The sequence below is a fragment of the Nicotiana tomentosiformis genome, chromosome 6 (genome assembly GCF_000390325.3).
Source record: "Nicotiana tomentosiformis chromosome 6, ASM39032v3, whole genome shotgun sequence".
In the NCBI taxonomy this organism is placed as follows: Eukaryota; Viridiplantae; Streptophyta; class Magnoliopsida; order Solanales; family Solanaceae; genus Nicotiana; species Nicotiana tomentosiformis.
Window position 1 is genome coordinate 147814855 of NC_090817.1, and position 20523 is coordinate 147835377.

The following is a 20523-nucleotide window of genomic DNA, read 5'->3' on the forward strand; positions in this document are numbered from 1 at the left end:
ACTTCTCGAGCCAATACGTAGGCCCCAGTCCAATTTATACCCGTCAAACAGTCGATTCTACAACAACCAGTGCAATTTAATTAATTTAAAAATTTCACACCTAAACATTAAACTTACTGTTGATATAGAGAAAGAAATGAATTAACTATCTAATTCTTATACTACAAAATAATTGAGAATATAATTTTTTATATACTTGCGTTCAAGAACTAATTATTTGTAAAGAAATCTAGAATTTTCGTTGCCTGTGTAGTACTTAGCTAGAACGTGCTTCTGGTTCTTGTCCGTAGAAGTCTCTGCCTTTTTTCTTTTTTTTTGGTTGCTTTGTACTCTTTGTAATTTTCTCAATCTGACTTTTGTCCAAGGTTTTATGCCTTTTGCTTAGGATGGAACAGGTCACTATATGGGCTTTAAGCCCAATTCTTATATGACTTACTTTGCTTTTTTTTTTTTTTTTTAAACTTAACAAGTATTTAATGATATCCACTTTTAATAATTAATAATATTAAAATTAAGTATAATTTTTAAATCTGTAATATAAGTATAATTTTTATGCATTCAAGGTAAGATAAAAAAAATTAAATTTTATATTTAGCGCGTTTTGAAACTTTTATAGATTTGAGGAGTGTTATAAAAAAAAATAATTTTAGGATTAGAAAAACTTGGCCAAACAGGCTATAAGTCATGAATTTTCAAATTCACGATATTTAGTTCTGGAGTTTGGATGAATTGATTAGTTTTTAAATATATTACAAATTATGAATATATTTTAAATAACGGACTTAAAAATAACTATTGCAGCACTTCGCCCGTCAAAGAAATGGAAACCTGAGATTCGTAAACAAAGTGAAAAAAATCTTTCGGCCTAAGAAATTTTGAACTTTTTACTTGTGATAATTTTTGTCAAAAAAAATTACTTCTTTCTACCATTGATGAACTACATATGTCTCACTTTTGACAAAGTGAGGATCTTATTTCTGGTAAGAACGCATATCAACCACTTCCATCTTAGGCACTTCAGAATTATCTTTCAATTAATTAGTATAATCAGAACTCTCTATAACAACATTCATATATAACAGCATTTTACTATAAAAATCAAGTTTTTTCGTAATTAATTTTTATATTATATTATAATATATATTTTATATAATAATATTTTGATATAATATCAAAAAATATTCAAAATAAATGAGACGGTTACATAAAAATTTGTTTGTAACAGAAAATTCAAAAGGTACCGTTTATTATAGTACTCGATCCATAATAGGACATGATATCTATCTTTTTCTTTGGACTTCGGTCGGTACGGTAAACAATTCCAAAAAATTAAACGTGTAAGCTTGTACCAATACACACTTGTAATCATATCACTTGCTGAAAGCGCTACAAATATTTATATTATTCTAGATATTCGGAGCCCTGACACGTATTCGTTGAGATATTTTCGAGCCCCAAAAAAGATGGTTAATAAAGGACACGTGTCGCCTAGATCCTCACTTGCTTCCACACACTTACTTTGACCCTAAGAAATATCATATCCACAATTGTCTCTATCATCCAATGAAACAGCTCCACGTAGCAACATTTTTTCTATTTGGGGGTAATGATAGGCAGTTAATTTATCTATTCGTAGCCATCTATATATACAAGAGCCTTTGCCAGTAGCCGACCAGATACCCGTCGGAATAATAAGAATGAGCGACAACCACAGTAAAAAACGGCTTTTTAATTCAGCCGGAGACTCGTCGGAATCGGAAGGTTCTGGAATCTACGATGAGAGGATTCTCATCCCCGTCTTTGCGTCAATTAATTGGGATATCCGTACACTCTGTCAAATGTCGTGTGTTAACAGAAAGCTCCGTGCAGTAGCAAAAAGGATTCTCTGGAGAGAGATGTGTGTGTATCGCGCTCCGCAAATGATAACGGCGTTAACAGACGGTTCGCCTAGCGGTAGAATTGGCGGCGGATGGCAAGCTATGGCTAAATTGATGTTTTTCTGCAACGGATGCCGGTCCAGCCGACATTTTCAAGTGGGCGAACCGGCTCCGGGTCACTTCGTGAAAACGTCCCGGTTTTCAAAAACGTCCGGTCGGAGTTTTCTGGTGAAGAAATGTAGAAATGATTTGCTGTACGTAAGTGATCCGTGTGAGCATCCAACTGGGGATAAGGATGATGATTTGGGGATATTTAGAGGGGTATTTTGGGGATTTATGAGGTCTAGGACAAGGGCGTGTTTGATTAGAAGGCAGGTGGAGCTTGAAGAGAAAATAAAATGTCCGTTTTGTGGGGCACGGGTTTGGAGTATGACGGCGGCTCGGCTCGTTCCTAAAAGCGCGGCGCGGCGGCTTGGTTCGATGGAGAGTGGGTTAGAGTACTTTGTGTGTGTGAATGGGCATTTACACGGAGCTTGTTGGCTGGTTCCTTTATCTTCTGATGAAGGCGAAGAAAAAGTCGGCGATGAAGACGAAGACGAAGGTGAAGATAGCAGCGATGAAGCTTTTGACGGCGATTATTTCTATCGCGGGAATCAGATTGTAAGAAATGGCCAAATGGGTTTCTCAATGGTCTAAAATTGGGCTTACTTCTTGATGGAAGAAATCGATCGCCAGACAGAAGCGCAAGACTTAAAATTTATAGGTTCGAATTCATTTACTGTTGATTCGATGAACCCATAAGTTATGAGCTAGATCCGCCTCCAGAAGACGTGCTTTGCCGGCAGCTATTTTTCGACCTGGCGCCATACAGGTATACAAGTTCCTGATCATGCCTTGAGTTTCCAACCAAGAATTTCAAAAGGAGAGAGAGGGAAGAAGGGACGAGGGATTTTGTTTTAGTAATTCAGCCTGTTGTTATGTTAAGAATAAGAACTGAATCAGGATTTTCAGTTTATTTGGTGGTTTTTTCGGTTTGGTTTCAGTTTATAATTTATTATTGGCTTAAATTTCTTCGTTAAGACTTAAGAATAATCTTTTCTGTTCATCACTAAAGTCCCAGTGCAAATATTGTGGCTTCAATACTAGCCAATTAATTGAGTTTACAATCTCTGTCCATAAGAAAGAATTTGAAAGCCCCAATTGGAAAGTTAAAAAGAGGAAAGACGTCAAACTGAAACTCGAAGGTCAATTTAACTTGTTTTGTATGTACATGAAACAACAACAACCCCCATTAATATTTCACGTGTGTGGTTGTGGTTTGGGAGGGTAACGAGTACACAGATCTTATCCGAAGTAGAGGTTATTTCCGAAAAATCCTAACAGGCAATGGAACAGTAACAACCACATTGGAGAGGTACTAGACAATCGGAGCCGCAATAACTTTGAAAACTTGAGCTGCAATAGCTGAAATCTAACTGAAAAAAGAACCGTCTGTCACACTTGGCGTTTGGTTCAATAATTAAATATTTGAAATTCTCTTGCAAACAATTGTACTCCATTTAATCTTGCTCCCCTAGTAATTGATTGATTGATTTACTAGGGGATGCATTTAAACGCTATCAAGACAAGAACGCTTAGATGAAACTATTCCCCCTTTCCAAACAAGGATTATTCTTTGCTGAAGAATTAACCCAAATAACTGTCTACGAACGACAGTAACAATATGAATATGGTATGAGAACTTGATGCCAACATTGGTTGTAGTTTGAGCTTGATTTTGGCTGCAACATGCTGTCTGCGAGCTTGATTCTTGAGTCAACAATTGGGTGAAAGTACTATTTGAATCTCCATAAAGCTGCATATTTGAAATTGGAAGGAAAATACATATTAAATTTATTAGATGAAAGAAAGATGCAAAAACCATTAACAAAAAATATGTAACTTGACATGTATAGAGATTAGACCTCAAAATGTAATCCCGCGAACGCATGTGGTAGTCCTGCTTTAGCTTTTGATACCTTTTGAGATGTCCTTCTCCTTCTTTGCTCAGTAATTGGCTTTAATCTCACATATCCCTTTTCCTTTTTTCTTGATTGGATCCAGAATTTGATCCATACCACCTAGTAGAGGATCAATAGTTGAAATAAACTTATGCCGATCTTTATCACGACCGTCTACATATAACGCATTTGGAGCTTAGTTATCTCAACCTTTGCTTGATACAAATACTTTCTAGCAATTTCCTCGGAGTCGACATCATTTGCTGCTAAAGTCATAACTGCAAACGACTCCTTCATTAAACCATTTAAGCGAATTGCCATAGAGGATTTTAACGGTTCCTTTTTATTGATGTACTCCTCAAATCCATTACCATGTTTAGCATTCTTAGTCCATCTTTTCAAAATGTATTGCTCAGGGATACAAGAAAAGTTCAAGTCAAAGAACAAAACTCTCAGTGCATGACAACATAGTCAACCCATGGATTCAAACATGTGGCAACTGCAAATAATGGATTTGTCAAGAGAATTGAACTAGACGATTTCAGTTTGCCCACTTTCACCCTTTAAAATTGTAAACTTACTACTAGTCCCATTACTATCAATATTGACTACTTTTTTGGTTGTCCCTTGCAAAAATTCATGTTAAAACCTGGAAAAAATTCTTCTGGTGTAAACACTAGCAACATGCTTTAAGATCCCATAATCTTCTATGGAAAGTTTAGGTTTTCCTCGACACTTGTAATCCTCAGTTGCCTCAATATCACGCATTTCAGTTGCCCGTTGCTCGTAGTGCTTTACAAATTCAGTTATACTCATTGTCTTGCATGCCATTTCTGTAAAGACCCTATTCGTGCTCTCACTTCTTTGAGTTGATCTGATACCCGCGGAGAAAAAAGAACGACTGAATGCGGGACACCACTTCGCCCTCAAGTCATATAGCTTCTGAAGCCAAGTGTTACCCCCACAATTGCAATCACTTATCATTTTCTGCCATATTAACTCAAATTCTATCTCTCACGTGCACCTCCACAAGAGTTTATCGAAATAGTCTTTGAATCCCGATTTCCAGTAAAGACCTGGTTTGTTCTTTTGAGCATTTCTGTCAATATGCCATTCACATAATTGATGACACGTATCAGGAAAAACTTCTTTAACGGCAAACGCTATGGCATGAGCTTGATCGGTAAAAATTGTTCTTGGTGCTTTTCCTCCCATTGCCTTCAAAAATGTTTGAAATAACCAAACAAAAGAATCAATCGTGTGCATGCAAAGAAAACATTTTTCTAATGATTATTAACACCAACAAATGGAGCACAAATCATGTCATATCTATTTGTACGATATATGTAGTGTCAAAAATCATTACATCCCCAAAACACTCATAGTGCAATCAAGATATGCTATCTCTCCAAAAGAAGTTGCATAATCAACTTGAAAAAAATAAAAGAAGTTTGAATCCTCTGATTGCAAATGCATAACATGATTTACCAAAGTTTGAGCATCTCCACTACTAATCATGTTTCTCTTATGCGCTTGTATGAAGTTATGAGCATCTTGTTCAGTAAATCCTGCATTTTCAATTCCACCTGCTTTATTCTGAAGGTATCGAACAACTTTTTTTTGCACGAATACCAGCATCAACTATAGAACCTAGAATATTTTTGGTAGCACTTGTAAGCTTTCGACTGGATTGTATGAAATGTCTCAAGTTCTCTTCTTGTTAGTCCCGCCAATATTGTTGTATTTGTAAATAATAATTCTGCAAAATATAAGTTAACAGTAATAAATTCGAGCCCACTGAATTCACAGTGTTTCCTTAAGGAATTTAATCCCCTCATAATACCCAAGGTTATGGATTATTTCCTCCCAGGATAGAACGAATCACACACTGGTGTAGCGGTACTTCAAACCCCAGTGTTTCAGCGAACACAAAGTTCGGTAGCAAATCACACTTACAGTTGCTTTGTTTGAAGTTAAAACAATGCAGAACAAAGGAGTAGAAACTCAGAAAATCGTATTGAAATGCTGAGAGGAAGGAGAGCAATGTATAGCCAAAGTTGAGCGTTTTCAGTTTTTGTTGGTGTTTTCGTTTTTCGTTCGTGTCTTTCTTCAACAGCTGCTGCACATATATATAGCAGCCAGCTTTGAAGATGAACGACCCTCCACCCTCCATGGTGGAGCATGCACTAGCTTGTTTGTGGAGCAAGCACTTGGCCATGGTGGGAAGAGCATTAGGCGGCTGCTATTGCAGCTGGTGGTCAATACACAGATTGGAACATATCCGTTACAAATACGGATAATTTTATGTTAATATTTACTATTAACAAATAAATTTGGTCCAAAAAATTAATCAATCAATCGATCATTTGACCAAATCCAAATCCAAATCCAAATCCAAATCCAAATCCGAAGCCGTAGCCGTAGAGCATTAGGCGGCTGCTATTGCAGCTGGTGGTCAATACACAGATTGGAACATATCTGTTACAAATGCGGATAATCTTACGTTAATATTTACTATTAACAAATAAATTTGGTCCAAAAAATTAATCAATCAATCGATCATTTGACCAAATCCAAATCCAAATCCAAATCCGAAGCTGAATCCGAATCCGAATCTGAAGCTGTAGCCTAGCCGAGCCGAGCGAGCGACGACGACGACGACGCGAGGCTTGCTTTCTTCTTAACTCTTTAAGAGTTATAAGAAGAGCAATTATATATATACCCACCAAAAATCTTTTCCTCTTTCAATATGGGACAATGTCTCATTGTCAAGAGGGGAAAACTTAAAATTTTACTCAAAAATTTCATTTTTCCTCCATTTCCCATTCATGTGATTTGCAAGCAAGGATTAATCGCACCTGGATAAGTAGGTTTCCCTTTGAACTTTCAGTAATGAACTTATGTCGGATATACTCGGTCAATCGGTAGATTTGATATCTTTGAACCGTCGAACTTTGGTGTATACCTAGACAACCATAAGTCACACAATCAACCCTTAACCATCTTTGGTTCTCATTGTTGTGTTCGTTTCAGCCATGAACACCGCCTGATTTCATAAGTGCGTAGAGAACTGGCCTTACAAAGTTCTCCTTGAAGCGGCTAACACTTCACACTTACATAGGTGATTCCTAAACGTGTCATCCTGTAAAGCCGAAGCCGAAGCCGAGCGAGCGACGACGACGGCGCGAGACTTGCTTTCTTCTTAACTCTTTAAGAGCTACAAGAAGAGCAATTATATATATACCCACCAAAAATCCTTTCCTCTTCCAATATGGGACAATGTCTCATTGTCAAGAGGGGGAAACTTAAAATTTTACTCAAAAATTTCATTTTCCCTCTATTTCCCATTCACCCTCATTTTAAGACTATTTCATCTTTAAATAATAAAAACCTCAACAGTAAATAATATTTTTGTATTGGTATGGTAGCAAAATGGATCAAATGCAAAAGTCTCAATGTCAGTGGGCACATATTTGTATTTATGTACCAAAATAAGGAGCAATTTATTAACAAGAAGATAAATTTTATATCGACAAGAAGAGTATTTTGTGAGCATAATTTTGTATTTCATACTGATATTGACAAGAAGAGTATTTTGTGAGTGCAATTTTATATTACATATTGATATCGATGAATAACTTCTAAAGATTCAGTTTTAAAGCTTTGGCAACTGATCGAAGATGAATTTAGAAAGATATAAACTATGATAATAAAAAAAACAAGAAGAAGAAAGATATATACAAAATGTATATGGAGTATTATTTTGTGGCATTCGTTGGACTATGTTGATAAACAATACAAAGTGGTGAGAAATTTTGTTGGAGTCTATTCTCTATTGTGATGACAAAAGTTGGTAATTAAGGAGGAAAAATGGTTTTCACGTTTTTTCTTTCCCTCCATTTCTCTTGTACTATCTATTAAGTTTTCTATCAACTACAAATTCACCTTTTCTTTTTATTTATTTAAATCAATCCAATGTCAGCAAATGGACCCACAATTACACTTGTCAAAAGCAGAGAATGTCCTCATACAATCATACAACTATTGTTGGGTGACTCTCACCCAAAATAAATTTTTTCCAAATTAGCCAACGTTTAAGATTTTGACTAGGTAGGGCTAAGAAATGAATGCAAAATGTGCGATTTAGATATATATTTCCTACTCTAATTTTTTTTTGAATAACATATAAATTCTCGCTTCAATTTATAGTTCTGAAGTTAAATTGTTTAAATTGATATAGTAAAGTGCATGTAAGTATTTTTTCGTGAAGCAAAATTAGCAAACAAATTTGGTCGCATCCAAGTTGAGCACTCAACATTTGTCTTCACTGAGCATTCAACACATTAATAACAGGAGTAAATAACGTAAATTTATATAGAGACAAGACTTACTATTTCACTTCAAATAATCTTGATAAGATATTACACTAATGAATCCATCAAGTTAAATTAACCTTCAATAACTTATAGTACTAGTAACAATTGCTTCAGCTGATAAACTAAAGAAGAATATATTAAAATAACATGTTATATTATATGTAAATCATATTAATATTATTTATAGTAGTAGTATATAGGAGTATGAGTTAATCACGAAACTTAATTAGATTTGGTATTAAGGAAATTAAATATTGTGCTATCCGTTTAGCAACACGGACACGCATTATATACATGGGTTTCGTCCCTCCAAAAGCCGGCCGTGCCGTGTCCATTCTTGTTGCCGCCCTCTCAGCTCCCGCTACCGACCAATTCTATCCAGCTAAGAAACTCTATTTACTATGTCTTCTCTTTCAAAACAAATTGGACCTTTTTTTAAACCCAACTTTTCCTTTCTTCTGACCTCTTATGATCACAAGAAAGGCGAGAACTTTTGTGTGTTCTCTCTTTGGATGATTTTGTGTGCCAGAATCTTACGTCGCCGCCTTTCCCTCTGGCTGTGGCATTTTTTCTGGTTAGTTCCTTACTTCAATATTCTTCTGAAGCTCAATATTTTGGATTGGACGATCAAATTTTTCAGGCTGCTTTATTTAAAAGACTCTTTCCTTTTTCGTTCAGCCAGTATTGGTCTATCCTGTGCCCTCAATGTCATATTCAATAAGTTTTTGATAAGTTTGGTGTGAGTTATGTAAGTTGGTTGTTTATTTTGGAAGTTGCTATAGTTTATTCTAGAAGCACCAGCTTATGGATTGAAATCCTCCTGACTGCTAAATGGTCAAACTATTGATAATTGCTAAACATTGGCCAGCAAGTAGTGTTCTCAAGCTTGCAGATCCATTGTTCAAGCGTTCTGTTGTCTTTGGTAATAGATAAAGCAAAAGGTGCTGAACGACATTTCTGAAATACGAACGAAGCAAACTAGCTCCCTCTTTGTATGCATAATGCCAATGAACTTTATGGTTGCAAATCATTCTCAATTCTAATTCCTTAGACGTTATTTCATGTTTGACTCCTTTAGACATTATATCATTATCTCTTAACAGTAGGAATGAGTGGAAATTGGTTTGTCTTTGGAATGAGAAATATGGAAAAAATTAACAAAATAGTATCTCGTAGTTTATATTCAAACTGTCAATGAAATCTCTACTTGTCATTCCCCTGTCAATTCCTTCAGAAATATTCTAAAAAGTTTCCACCCAAATAACAGGTGACAGCTAACATTTCAAGGGAGATATGGCTAGTGTTCAAGATATTTCTGTTTCAGCTGTGATAAACCTACTATCCGCACTTGTTTTCCTTTTGGCCTTTGCAATTGTACGGCTTCAGCCAATCAATGACAGAGTGTATTTCCCTAAATGGTATTTGAAGGGTATACGAGCAAGTCCTAGAAGTTCTGGAGCATTTGTGAATAAATTTGTAAACTTGGACTTCAGAACATACATTAGGTTCTTGAACTGGATGCCTGCAGCTCTAAAAATGCCAGAACAAGAGCTTATAGATCATGCTGGTCTTGATTCTGCAGTGTATATACGGATTTACCTTCTTGGGTGAGTCCCACAAGGTTTGCATTTTTCCTTTGCCATTTCATAAGGAGATGATAACAAAGAGCTCTATTTGGAAATTTAAAAAAACGATAAGTGGAAGATATTGGAAACTTGTTTTACAAAGTTCCTTGTATATTATCTAACTCCTGAATTATCAATGCAGCTTGAAAATCTTTGTTCCTATCACAATGCTTTCTTTTGCGGTTTTAGTGCCTGTTAATTGGACTGCTGGGGAAACATTAGAGCACATTGAGGATCTAACGTTCAGTAATATTGATAGACTTTCCATATCCAATGTCCCTTCAGGATCACAGAGGTGAGGGTTGACTTGTTTCCATTTTGTATTAGTACCTCCGCTTGATGTTATTGTTGTAAGTGGATACTTGATTCTATACAACCATCTTTTATAAAATGAGTTTGCTGGTAGAAAATGTTCCACATTGAATAATTACTTTGATGAACAAATGCAAATCAGAAATCGTCAATATATTTGTCAAAAATTATAAGTTGCTATAATGAAGGGTTTAAATTCATATACGTTTTGTATGTTTGTAAAAGATATTTATGAACATGTAGTCATGTACAGATGTTGTGACACAAAATCGGTACCTTTGTTGTTTTCTTCAATTCTATAGCATAAAATAGATAGTATACCAGATAGCGCTCTTCATTTAGTATTCTTGGCAGCCCGAGGGAGTATAGTTTCTGCACGAATGATTACAAGAAATGCTTGCAAATGAATGAAAAGAATATGCTTTTTTTTGGGTTGAAAATTTGATGTTTGTTTTGTTTCCTGAAGGAGGAGACTTATGCCATTGCATATTTTTCCTAATGGAAAACTTAGTTGTATATTCTTTCAGGTTTTGGGCACACGTGATGATGGCTTATGTATTCACATTTTGGACCTTCTATATTTTGTACAAAGAATACAAGACAATATCAACAATGAGACTGCATTTTCTTGCCTCTGAAAACCGTCGGCCTGATCAGTTCACGGTGGGTGCAATACGTATTTTGTTGACCGTAAATGTTTTGAGTGTTTATGAACGTAACGTTTGGTTAGTTTACCAATTCTGATTTCTCTCATAGGTCCTTGTTAAAAATGTCCCACCAGATCCTGATGAATCAGTGGACGAGCATGTTGAACATTTCTTTCGTGTGAATCATCCAGATCATTATCTTACACATCAGGTTTGTAATGTATTAGAATATTTATGTATGAAGTATTTCAGTATTTGACAGGCAAAGATATATCATATCTCTTTCTTCTCTGGTTACGTAGTCAAAGTATCTTTGGTCTGGTATTTATTTAGAAAAAAATGTGTTCTATCTAGCTTAGTGATTATGAGAAATTTAGGAGTAGAACCATTTTCATTCCTATGTACTGCGTTATTTTTGCAGTTACTACAACAGATGAACCTTAAATTGATGTTACTTGTAGGTTGTTTACAATGCAAATAAGCTTGCTGAATTGGTGGAAAAGAAAAAGAGTTTCCGTAATTGGCTTACGTACTACCAAACCAAGTATGAGAGGAACCCTGTGAAGAAGCCAAAAATTAAGGTATTATTCTTTGTTTATCGGGACTTTGTTTCAATTGCATTTTCCTGTTTCTGCTTCTTGTTAAATGTATACATTGAGTTTCTGCTCATAACTGAGTCTCATATTTTGTCATGTATAGACAGGCTTTTGGGGCCTTTGGGGAAAATCCGTGGATGCCATCGACTATTATATGACTGAAATTGAGAAGTTGGGCGAAGAAGTAAGTTTCTCTGACCATGGGTTATGGGTTACACTTGCTTCTAATTCCTGTGCCTATTTTATATGGCTAACTCATTTATTTTTTATGTTATATTCTTTTATTTCTTGTGAAATGAGCTGCATTGATAAAGCAAATGTACACAGCAGATGTATGTTATGGAAGAAGCAACTAAAACACACTCTGCTTCAATGAACACTTGGTTGAATCTATAGACATAAATCTGCCAATAGGGGACTGTGTATAGGACATTTAAGACTTCTAAAAGCATGAGATTGTTATGCAATTACAATTTGATCACTCAATCGGTATAAAACAACTACTAAATAATTTGTGTCTTTAAACAATTTTGGGTTCTCCAATCCTAGAGATTAACTAGACCTCACACTTATCCCTACACTTCAACAAGTCTCTAACGAGGCTAAAAAGACTAAACTACTGAATCTAATGTAGTGTAACAACAACAATTAAGCCTTAAATAACGTAAAAATAAGTACCATGTCACTTACGTACTGGGAATAAAATGATTTCTACTTCTAAAATCCATCAGACTTTGCTGGTTTCACCCCTTCAATTGCTAAGATGATGCTTTGGAGGTAACAGATTAGTCACTAAATGTAAATTTTGCTAGTGGAGAAAGCTTAAAGCAGTTAACACATTTTATAGCAAATCTTTTATGGCACTACAGTAATTGGCTTTCCCCTTTGATGTAGGAAGCTGAAGAAAGAGAAAAGGTTATAAGTGATCCCAACGCAATCGTTCCTGCAGCATTTGTCTCATTTAAATCTCGTTGGGGAGCAGCTGTATGTGCTCAAACACAACAATCAAGAAACTCAACCATTTGGTTGACAGAATGGGCTCCTGAACCACGTGATGTCTATTGGGATAATCTTTCAATACCATATATTCAACTTGCTGTCCGGAGACTGCTAATGGCTGTTGCTTTATTCTTTCTTACTTTCTTTTTTATGATCCCAATTGGATTCGTTCAAGCATTCGCAAGCATTGATGGCATCAAAAAGGTTCTTCCGTTCCTGAAGTCATTAATCGAAATGTAAGTGATACTTCTAACTTGGATAAATTTGCTATATGTGTGCTTATAGTTTTTTTTTAAAAAGAACTAAGAAAACATCTGAATATACTGGATGAGATTGAGAATGTTTTTACCAGTTCTATATTAGCTTCTAGAGTTGATCAAATGAGCTAAACTTTGGAGAAGACTGCCTTTTTGTAATTTATTTGTCTCTGTTACAACAGCAGAGATTCATAAGTAATGCTTCTATTAGGTGCAGTTTCCTGGGAAGTAAAGAAGTCGTATAAACTATTAAGTTGTTTCACCTAGTAATGGAGGTGATCCCCTTCAATGTTCATGTGAATTACTTGTTGCAGTTACCTTGCCTACATCTTGTATGGAATCACTTTTTCTATGTTGCAATGAATAGACTCAATGCTTAACTGTTATTTTGAATATATTTGCACTTGTGGACCTTCTAGTACATTGAAAGTCAATTTCTAATGTCCGTGCTACTGGAATTTCTGTTACAGGGATGTTGTCAAATCATTTGTCCAAGGTTTTCTACCCGGGATTGTATTAAAGATATTTCTGATTCTTCTTCCTATGATTCTTATGATCATGTCAAAAATAGAAGGCTTTACATCGCTCTCATCTTTGGACAGAAGATCAGCATCTAAATATCATTTGTTTGTCATTGTCAATGTGTTCTTTGGAAGTATCATTACTGGTGCTGCATTTCAACAGCTTCAGAGGTTTCTCGATCAGTCTCCAACAGAGTGAGTTCCGTTTCTCATCTAAAAGGAAGACAGCCAGCCAGTCTTTGTTTGGAGTGCTTGTAAAGAAAAGAAGATTAAATACATTATATGGCTGCAAAAAAAAAATTAAAAAATCAGTCCTATGATTGTCTACATCATCTGGATTTATTTATCACTACTGAGAAGCGCCTGAAAGAATGATAATCCTTGCTTTTAAGAGCTGACCACTTCCTAGAATTTCTTCTCCAGGATGTTGAATAGACTATATCAACTAATGTTGATCCCTGCTTGTGACCTGATCAAGCACAGTGCCGAAATTTTTTATCTGTCAGCAGCATATGATTAATTTTCAATTTTAGTGCATACGCATGACAATTTCCCATTTGCATGATGTGTAAAAAAGGTCTTGCAGATACAGTACATTGACAGATCGATTAGGCCTTTTGTGTGGTGTTGAAATACTTGACTTTTGAGTTATTCAAATGGCATTTTAGAAGAAGAAGTCTGAACATGTTTAAAGGTTTACTACTTTCTGAAAAAGGGAAGCTCGGTGAACGAAGCATCCTGCATTCACGCAGCGTCGGGGGAGGGGCCGCACCCCAAGGGGGTGTGATGTAGACGGCCTACCCTGAAGCAAGAATCAATAGTTGATTCCATGGCTCGAACCGGGGATCAATTTTACTGTTGCTCCAAGGCTCCCCTTCAACATATTATAGCTCTGCAGCTGATATGAAACAGCTCCTTTATTTACAGATGATATACTCTGCAAACATCTCTTCTTTTGCACTTGAGTATAGATGCAATTATTAAAACTTTATTGCGATGCAGGATTCCAAAAACTATTGGTGTAACTCTTCCCATGAAAGCTACTTTCTTTATTACCTTCATAATGGTTGATGGCTGGGCTGGAATTGCTGCAGAGATCCTGAGATTGGTTCCTTTAGTCATGTTTCACATTAAAAATACATTTCTGGTAAAGACAGACCATGACAGGGAGCAGGCAATGGACCCTGGTTCATTAAACTTTTCTGTATCAGAACCTCGATTACAACTGTACTTCCTCCTAGGCCTTGTGTACTCAGTGGTCACACCAATACTCCTGCCTTTCATCATTGTCTTCTTTGCGTTTGCTTATATGGTTTTCCGCCATCAGGTACGTTTTGCTATTAATTTTGGAACATATAGTACGTAGATATTTGTTAAGGAGATGGAACCCAAGATGAAATATTTGATAATGAGTTAAACCAATGAGAAAAAGTTCAGTGATCTCCAAGCTGTATGGCCATTAAAGCAAATGTAGAAAACATTGTTTACATATTCTTCATGATGTGCAATGTCTGAAGTTGCATTTTGGCTTAACATCAGTTCATTTAACTGCCCAAAATTCTCCAGTCACTTTGCACCATTATTGCCTTATTTTCTCTTGAAGGCAGCTTGAAATTATCGCTTTTGTAGTGGTTTTATGCAGCTTCATCTATTTTAGATAAGATCATCTTTTTCTTAGGTCTCCAAACTTGAACGTTCTACAAAACCCTCAAGCATCATATGCATAATATTACTTTCTCGATATTTTGTATCCTTCAATTTGTCAGGTTCTGAAATTGGTTCTTTATTGCTAGATCATTAATGTATACGATCAGAAGTATGAGAGTGGTGCATCATTTTGGCCAGATGTCAATCGTCGTATACTTATAGGTTTGGTAATATCCCAGCTTCTGTTAATCGGTCTCCTGAGCACCAAAGATACTGCCAAATCAACTCCATTGCTGATAGTACTTATAGTTTTGACAATCTGGTTCCATAAACTTTGCAAGGGCAGATTTGAGTCCGTCTTTGTCAAATTTCCCTTGCAGGTTAGTGTTCTTTACCTCTTACTCTTTATGTTCTAAGCAATGAGACGCCAATATTGGAATTATATCATTGAAAAGAAAATTTCTATACAACAACAGCAACAACAAAAACGCAGTAGTCCCAAACTAGTTGGGATATTGTTAGTACAAGATTACTGTTGATAGATTCCTCTAGGAATATTTCTATGTCAATCAACTTGGAAAATGATTTTTAAGATTAAATGCACTCTGCAGGATGCAGTGGTGAAGGATACAGTAGAACGGAGTACAGAACCAAACTTCAATTTGAAAGAATATCTACAGGATGCTTATTTGCACCCTGTGCTCAAAGTGGTTAAGTTTGAAGTATCAAAAGAAATTGATGAGGAGAATCCACTTGTTGCTACCAAGAGGACTTCCCAAAGGAGTAGTAAGACTGTCTCTAATGGCACTGCTGAAGATGGTCTCTGAGGCAGGGGTTGTAGAGTAATTTAATTCGTAACAAAAGCAGGTAAGAATTACAGTTAAAATGTTCATTTGTTTTATTTCTTACTACTAGAGGCCTTCTATATCAGAATGTCAAAAACAAGGAAGGTTAAAGGTGGCAGTAAAAATGTAATGTGCTACTACATATGATCAAAATGTCCAGAATGTCATTTGCTGGCTGCTTAAACTCGCATAGCTACTCATGTTGCTCTACTACACTGTAAATGCTTGTAAAACCTGTGTTGGAACAGGTGTTTTGTTGAAACTATAGAAAAAGTATGGGTGAATTAGTTAAATGGCCTTGTATAAAGACCAATAGAAGTTCATGTCTAGTAGGATTAAAATTTTTAGTTAGTGGCCCTACGGGTCCCAAGAACTTATAAAGAGGGGACACATCAGTTTCAGAGCACTTCTGATTTTCTGAGATATGGTGTAGTGAATCGCTTAATTGATTTGGTTGATCACTTATTAGTTATTATCAAGATCGTTTTTTTTATAAAGTGAGAGATTCTGGTGAAATCATATATTATATATGTATTACCTAGAATTCGCGCATGTATTATTTATGATCACCTTGGTGATCTCCGGTTGCTCGCTTATTAATTTTTACCATGATTATCTTTTTTATAAATTGGGATATCCTAGTAAATCATAGATCACTTATGTGTTACCTAGAAATCGTCCAAGTATTATTTATGATCGCCTAAGTGATCTCTGATTGATTGGTCGCTTATTTTTTATAAAGTGGGAGATCCTCGTAAAATCGTAGATCGCTTATGTGTTATCTAGCCAGAAATCGCACATGTATTATTTATGATCGCTTAAATAATCTCCGGTTTATCGCTTATTAGTTTTTACCAGGATTAATTTTTTATAAAGTGAGAAATCCTTATAAAATTACATATCGTTTATGTGTTATCTAGAAATCATATATCTTTAACCATTATCAACTAGATAAGTTAATATTCTCCCTCATACCAACGAAATAAAAAAAAAAAAAAATTTAATTCAAAAAGAATAGGTTGTAGTCTAACATTTTCACACTTTATAGTGAAGAGGGAAACTTTAAAAATAGTCTCTTACAAAAATATGAAATAAGGACATGTTTATCATAGGCTTAATGTGGTGCGGTTCTCCAATTGTTGGTACGTATTTTGCTTACCACACAACTAAGTTAGGGGTGGGCATAATACCGACCGAACCGAAAAAACCGGCCGAACCAAAAATTTTGGTTTATTCGATTTCGGTTTATTCGGTTGGTTTGCGGTTTATAGTTTTAAAAAGTTCGATGTTTGATTCGGTGGTCGATTTTAATGGTTCGGTTTTCGGTTAAACCGAAAAATCGAATTTCGGATCAATGCAATAAGTAGCTGACGGTGAGAAATCCAAAAGAAAAATGCAAGTTGTAAAACAACAAGAGCCATTTAATGTTGATTCCTCGTGGGACTGCATTATACGAAGATAAAGCTAACATTATAATGAAGAAATGATTGGTTCATTATTTTGTAGTAATAATGAAACAAATGAAAAAAATGTCCAGTTCTCAACTAAGTTGCTCGGACACGGGTGCGGGCGTTCAAAACGGGTGCGGATCTAGAGGTCGGATCCTTCGAGATGTAAATTCTAAGATTCGGAGATTTGGATCCTAGTACGGATACGGGTGGGAGGATCCGGCTAAATATAATTTAAAAAAATAAAAATATAAAAATATCTCTTAATTATGAAAAGTTTTGTAGAATACTTAAGTAGGCGTTTGGACATAAGAATTGTAAAATTCAAAAAAATGGTGAAAACTTTTTTCAAGTGAAAATGGTATTTGAAATTTAGAGTTGTGTTTGGACATAAATTTCAGTTTGGGTTGTTTTTGAAGTTTTATGAGTGATTTAAGTGAAAATTTTAAAAAACAGCTTTTTATAGTTTTTCAAAATTTTGAAAATTTTCAAAATGCATCTTCAAGTGAAAATTGGAAATTTTATGAACAAACGCTGATTTCGAAAAAAAGTGAATTTTTTTTGGAAAAAACTTCCATCAAATTTTCTGTCCAAACAAGTATAGCTTGTAAAGTATGGATTTCTTTTTTATTATCAAGTTGTAAATAAGTAAATGATTGATTTCCTAGATAAGGTATGCTATTTTCATCAAATTTACCCTAGTTTTGGTTCTGATTTTGTGAATCAACTTGTATCTCGCCTCGAATTTTTCTGTCCGTCGTGGTCAAAGTACCCAAAATTATTTGACCAGATTCGGTACGGATCCCATACCCACACCCATACTAGTGTCGTGTCGACACGGGTGCGGCACCTAAACTAACGTGTCGGAGCAACTTAGGTTCTCAATTATATGTATCAAATCATGTGCAAGTTGCTTTTGTTCATTATTTGTGCATCTATTGTTTTGAGGATTATTTTTGTGTTATAGATGTGTTTACCCGAAAAATGGATAGAGTTGAATTTATACGCAGTTCCGAGGATATGTGGCGTAACTTAACACAAAATGTAAGGATCAATAGAAATGTAAATATAGATTGCAGAGAATGCGAAATAGATAAGGTTGTCAGGAACAATGAATCTTAGGATTCAACAAATAGAATAAATGTAAGAAATCTGAAAGAACGATTCTTTACTCTAGAAGAATATAACACTTTTATTACAATGTAAGCCTGAGAAAAAACTTATCCTACAGAAATAGTAACCAAGCCCTTTTATAGTGGAGGGATTTGGCTCTAAGCATAATAAAATAAACATTCAGTGGGAGACCCATGCTAAATCAGCTTTTTCATAATTTCTACCAAGATTCTCTAGTGGGATTGCAACGGTTTTTGTCTACGAGCTCGATCTTGCTTGGAACCCTCAATTTTGGTTTGAGCTTGATTTCGGCTCAAACTCGTGATCTTGGTTCGAGCCCGATCCTGGCTCGAGCCCTCGAATTAATTCGAGGTCAATGTTGGTTGGTCTATGGATTATCAACATGATAGATCTACTCTGCATCATGGTTCGATTTTGATTCGAGCTTGATAATGATATCGAACTCGACACGGATCGGCCTCCCCAGGTTCGAGGTTAGTTTGTTCCACCTTCGGGATCTTACTTCGATAAATCATTATTTGTACTCGATTGGACGTGCTAAGGCCGAAATCTATTTCAACCGTATACGGATAGTCCCCTCGTTTCTCAGAAAGAATGTGGCGAGAAACGATATGATCTTTTAACAGCTCGATCGGATTATATCCTGTCGTTTCCATCGGGTTCGGCCATGACGCATCTGGTAGCTGTCCCGTCGGTTTAGCCTTTCAAGGCATTTAATGCATGTCGGGCAGTGGTCGGCCACTATTGATACTGAACCGCCATCGCTTGAACCTATAAATAACCCTTTCTTTTATCTTCTACCATTTTTACATCTTCTATCTTCCAAATTTCCCAAGTTCTTCTTCGTACTCTCCAACTTACCACTAAACCTGTGATTTCTTTCCGCAAAAATCCTCTTCAATTCTACCAAATCTTTGTCATTTCTACTCCTCACCTTTGAATTCGAAAATGGCGAAAACATCGCAAACCATTCCTCAGAAAGAGAAGGCTTCATCTTCACAGTGTGCCGCCGATAAGACACCGGCAGAACCACGGCCTGAGGAGTGTGTTCCCAGGGCATGTGTCCTTACTTCAGATTTTAAGGTCGATAAAGGTTCATCGGTCCCTGGCCGGTGTGAGCCGGTATCGAGGTACATGTGTTCGATAACCGAGAAGCACCTCGAACAACTAAAGAGGGATTGCAATTGGGGTGAGAAAGAAATAATAATTCCTACGCCCGACGAAGATATCACTTCTTATGTGAAAGGGTTTTTGAATGTGTATACTTACCCTTTCACGTTGGGTCCCCTCGATTCCGTTATTATTGAATTCTGTCGACAATACCAGGTAACCCTAGGCCAGGTCCATCCTTCTTTGTGGCGGATCGTTATCCTGATCCGATATTTTGTGAGCAAGATCGAGGGGATGTCGTTCACCCTTGATCATCTTATCTGATTGTACCGTCCTCGAATTTTTCAAGGAGAGTTAATAAAACTCCAGCGTCGGGCTACCAAGGCTCTGTTCTCGAGTATTGACGAGGATAGGGACCGGGGTTGGATGGGCAGGTTTGTTCGAGTAAGGACTTCGGACCTGATTCCGACTGAAAAGATTCCCTTTCCCGAGGAGTGGAATATGAAATGTAAGTATGATCTTGCTGTTACTTCTATTTTCTTCTTTCATTTATTCTCTCATCGACACTCCTTTTTTTTTATGTAGCGGTTCCCTGGATGCCCGGAGCAATTCTCGATCTCAAGAACTGGGTACGAGCCCTTGTTTCGACCTCCACATACGCCGAGCACTCATGGCGTGATTTGTCAAAGGGTCATTGGGAGGCCAAAAATCACGGTAAGCTCATTTCTCGGACTCTTTGATGATCCGAACGAGGTGGTTTTCAAAATATTTTATTAAGGTTTTCCATATGCAGGTTTGGGTAAAAACGCAATTTTGAGGCCCTTGTCCAATGGGGAGGAAATTTCGGCCTCTTTCCCAAAGCCGGTGAAGGAAAATAAAAGGAAAAGAGCCTCGGTTCCCGAAGATCCAAAACCGAAGAAGAGGACAGCTCGTAAGCCGAACAAGAATGTCATCCCTTTGACCGTGGAATCCGTTCTGCGTCTAAGGGATGAAGATGATGATGAAGAAGAAGAGAACGATGAGTCCGTGCTGGCGGTCCGAACGAAGAGAACCACCGATGCCTCATCGCCGGTTGGATCGATGATGCTCCATGAGACTCTGCCTCGAACTGAAGATATACCGGAGAAAG

General features: G+C 36.4%; 2 protein-coding genes across 4 annotated transcripts; both read left to right on the forward strand.

The window, feature by feature from the left end:
• The first annotated feature begins 1584 nt into the window (after positions 1-1584).
• Positions 1585-2990, forward strand: LOC104096533 (EID1-like F-box protein 3). Its single transcript, XM_009602945.4, has one exon. It carries the CDS (start codon positions 1698-1700, stop codon positions 2571-2573), a length of 876 nt encoding a protein of 291 aa, XP_009601240.1. The 5' UTR covers positions 1585-1697; the 3' UTR covers positions 2574-2990.
• A 5698-nt stretch (positions 2991-8688) lies between these two features.
• Positions 8689-15995, forward strand: LOC104096612 (CSC1-like protein At4g02900). 3 transcript variants are annotated; one of them, XM_009603036.4, is made up of 12 exons: positions 8689-8827; positions 9521-9860; positions 10021-10173; positions 10718-10853; positions 10947-11048; positions 11299-11418; positions 11537-11617; positions 12328-12668; positions 13160-13405; positions 14213-14537; positions 15004-15237; positions 15469-15995. In XM_009603036.4, exons 2-12 carry the CDS (start codon positions 9547-9549, stop codon positions 15682-15684), a joined length of 2268 nt encoding a protein of 755 aa, XP_009601331.1. In that variant the 5' UTR covers positions 8689-8827; positions 9521-9546; the 3' UTR covers positions 15685-15995. The 3 variants fall into 3 exon arrangements, with proteins under 3 accessions (XP_009601331.1, XP_070034132.1, XP_009601393.1); XM_070178031.1 differs by lacking the exon at positions 15004-15237; XM_009603098.4 differs by lacking the exon at positions 8689-8827 and having other exon boundaries at positions 9727-9874.
• Positions 15996-20523: the final 4528 nt, after the last annotated feature.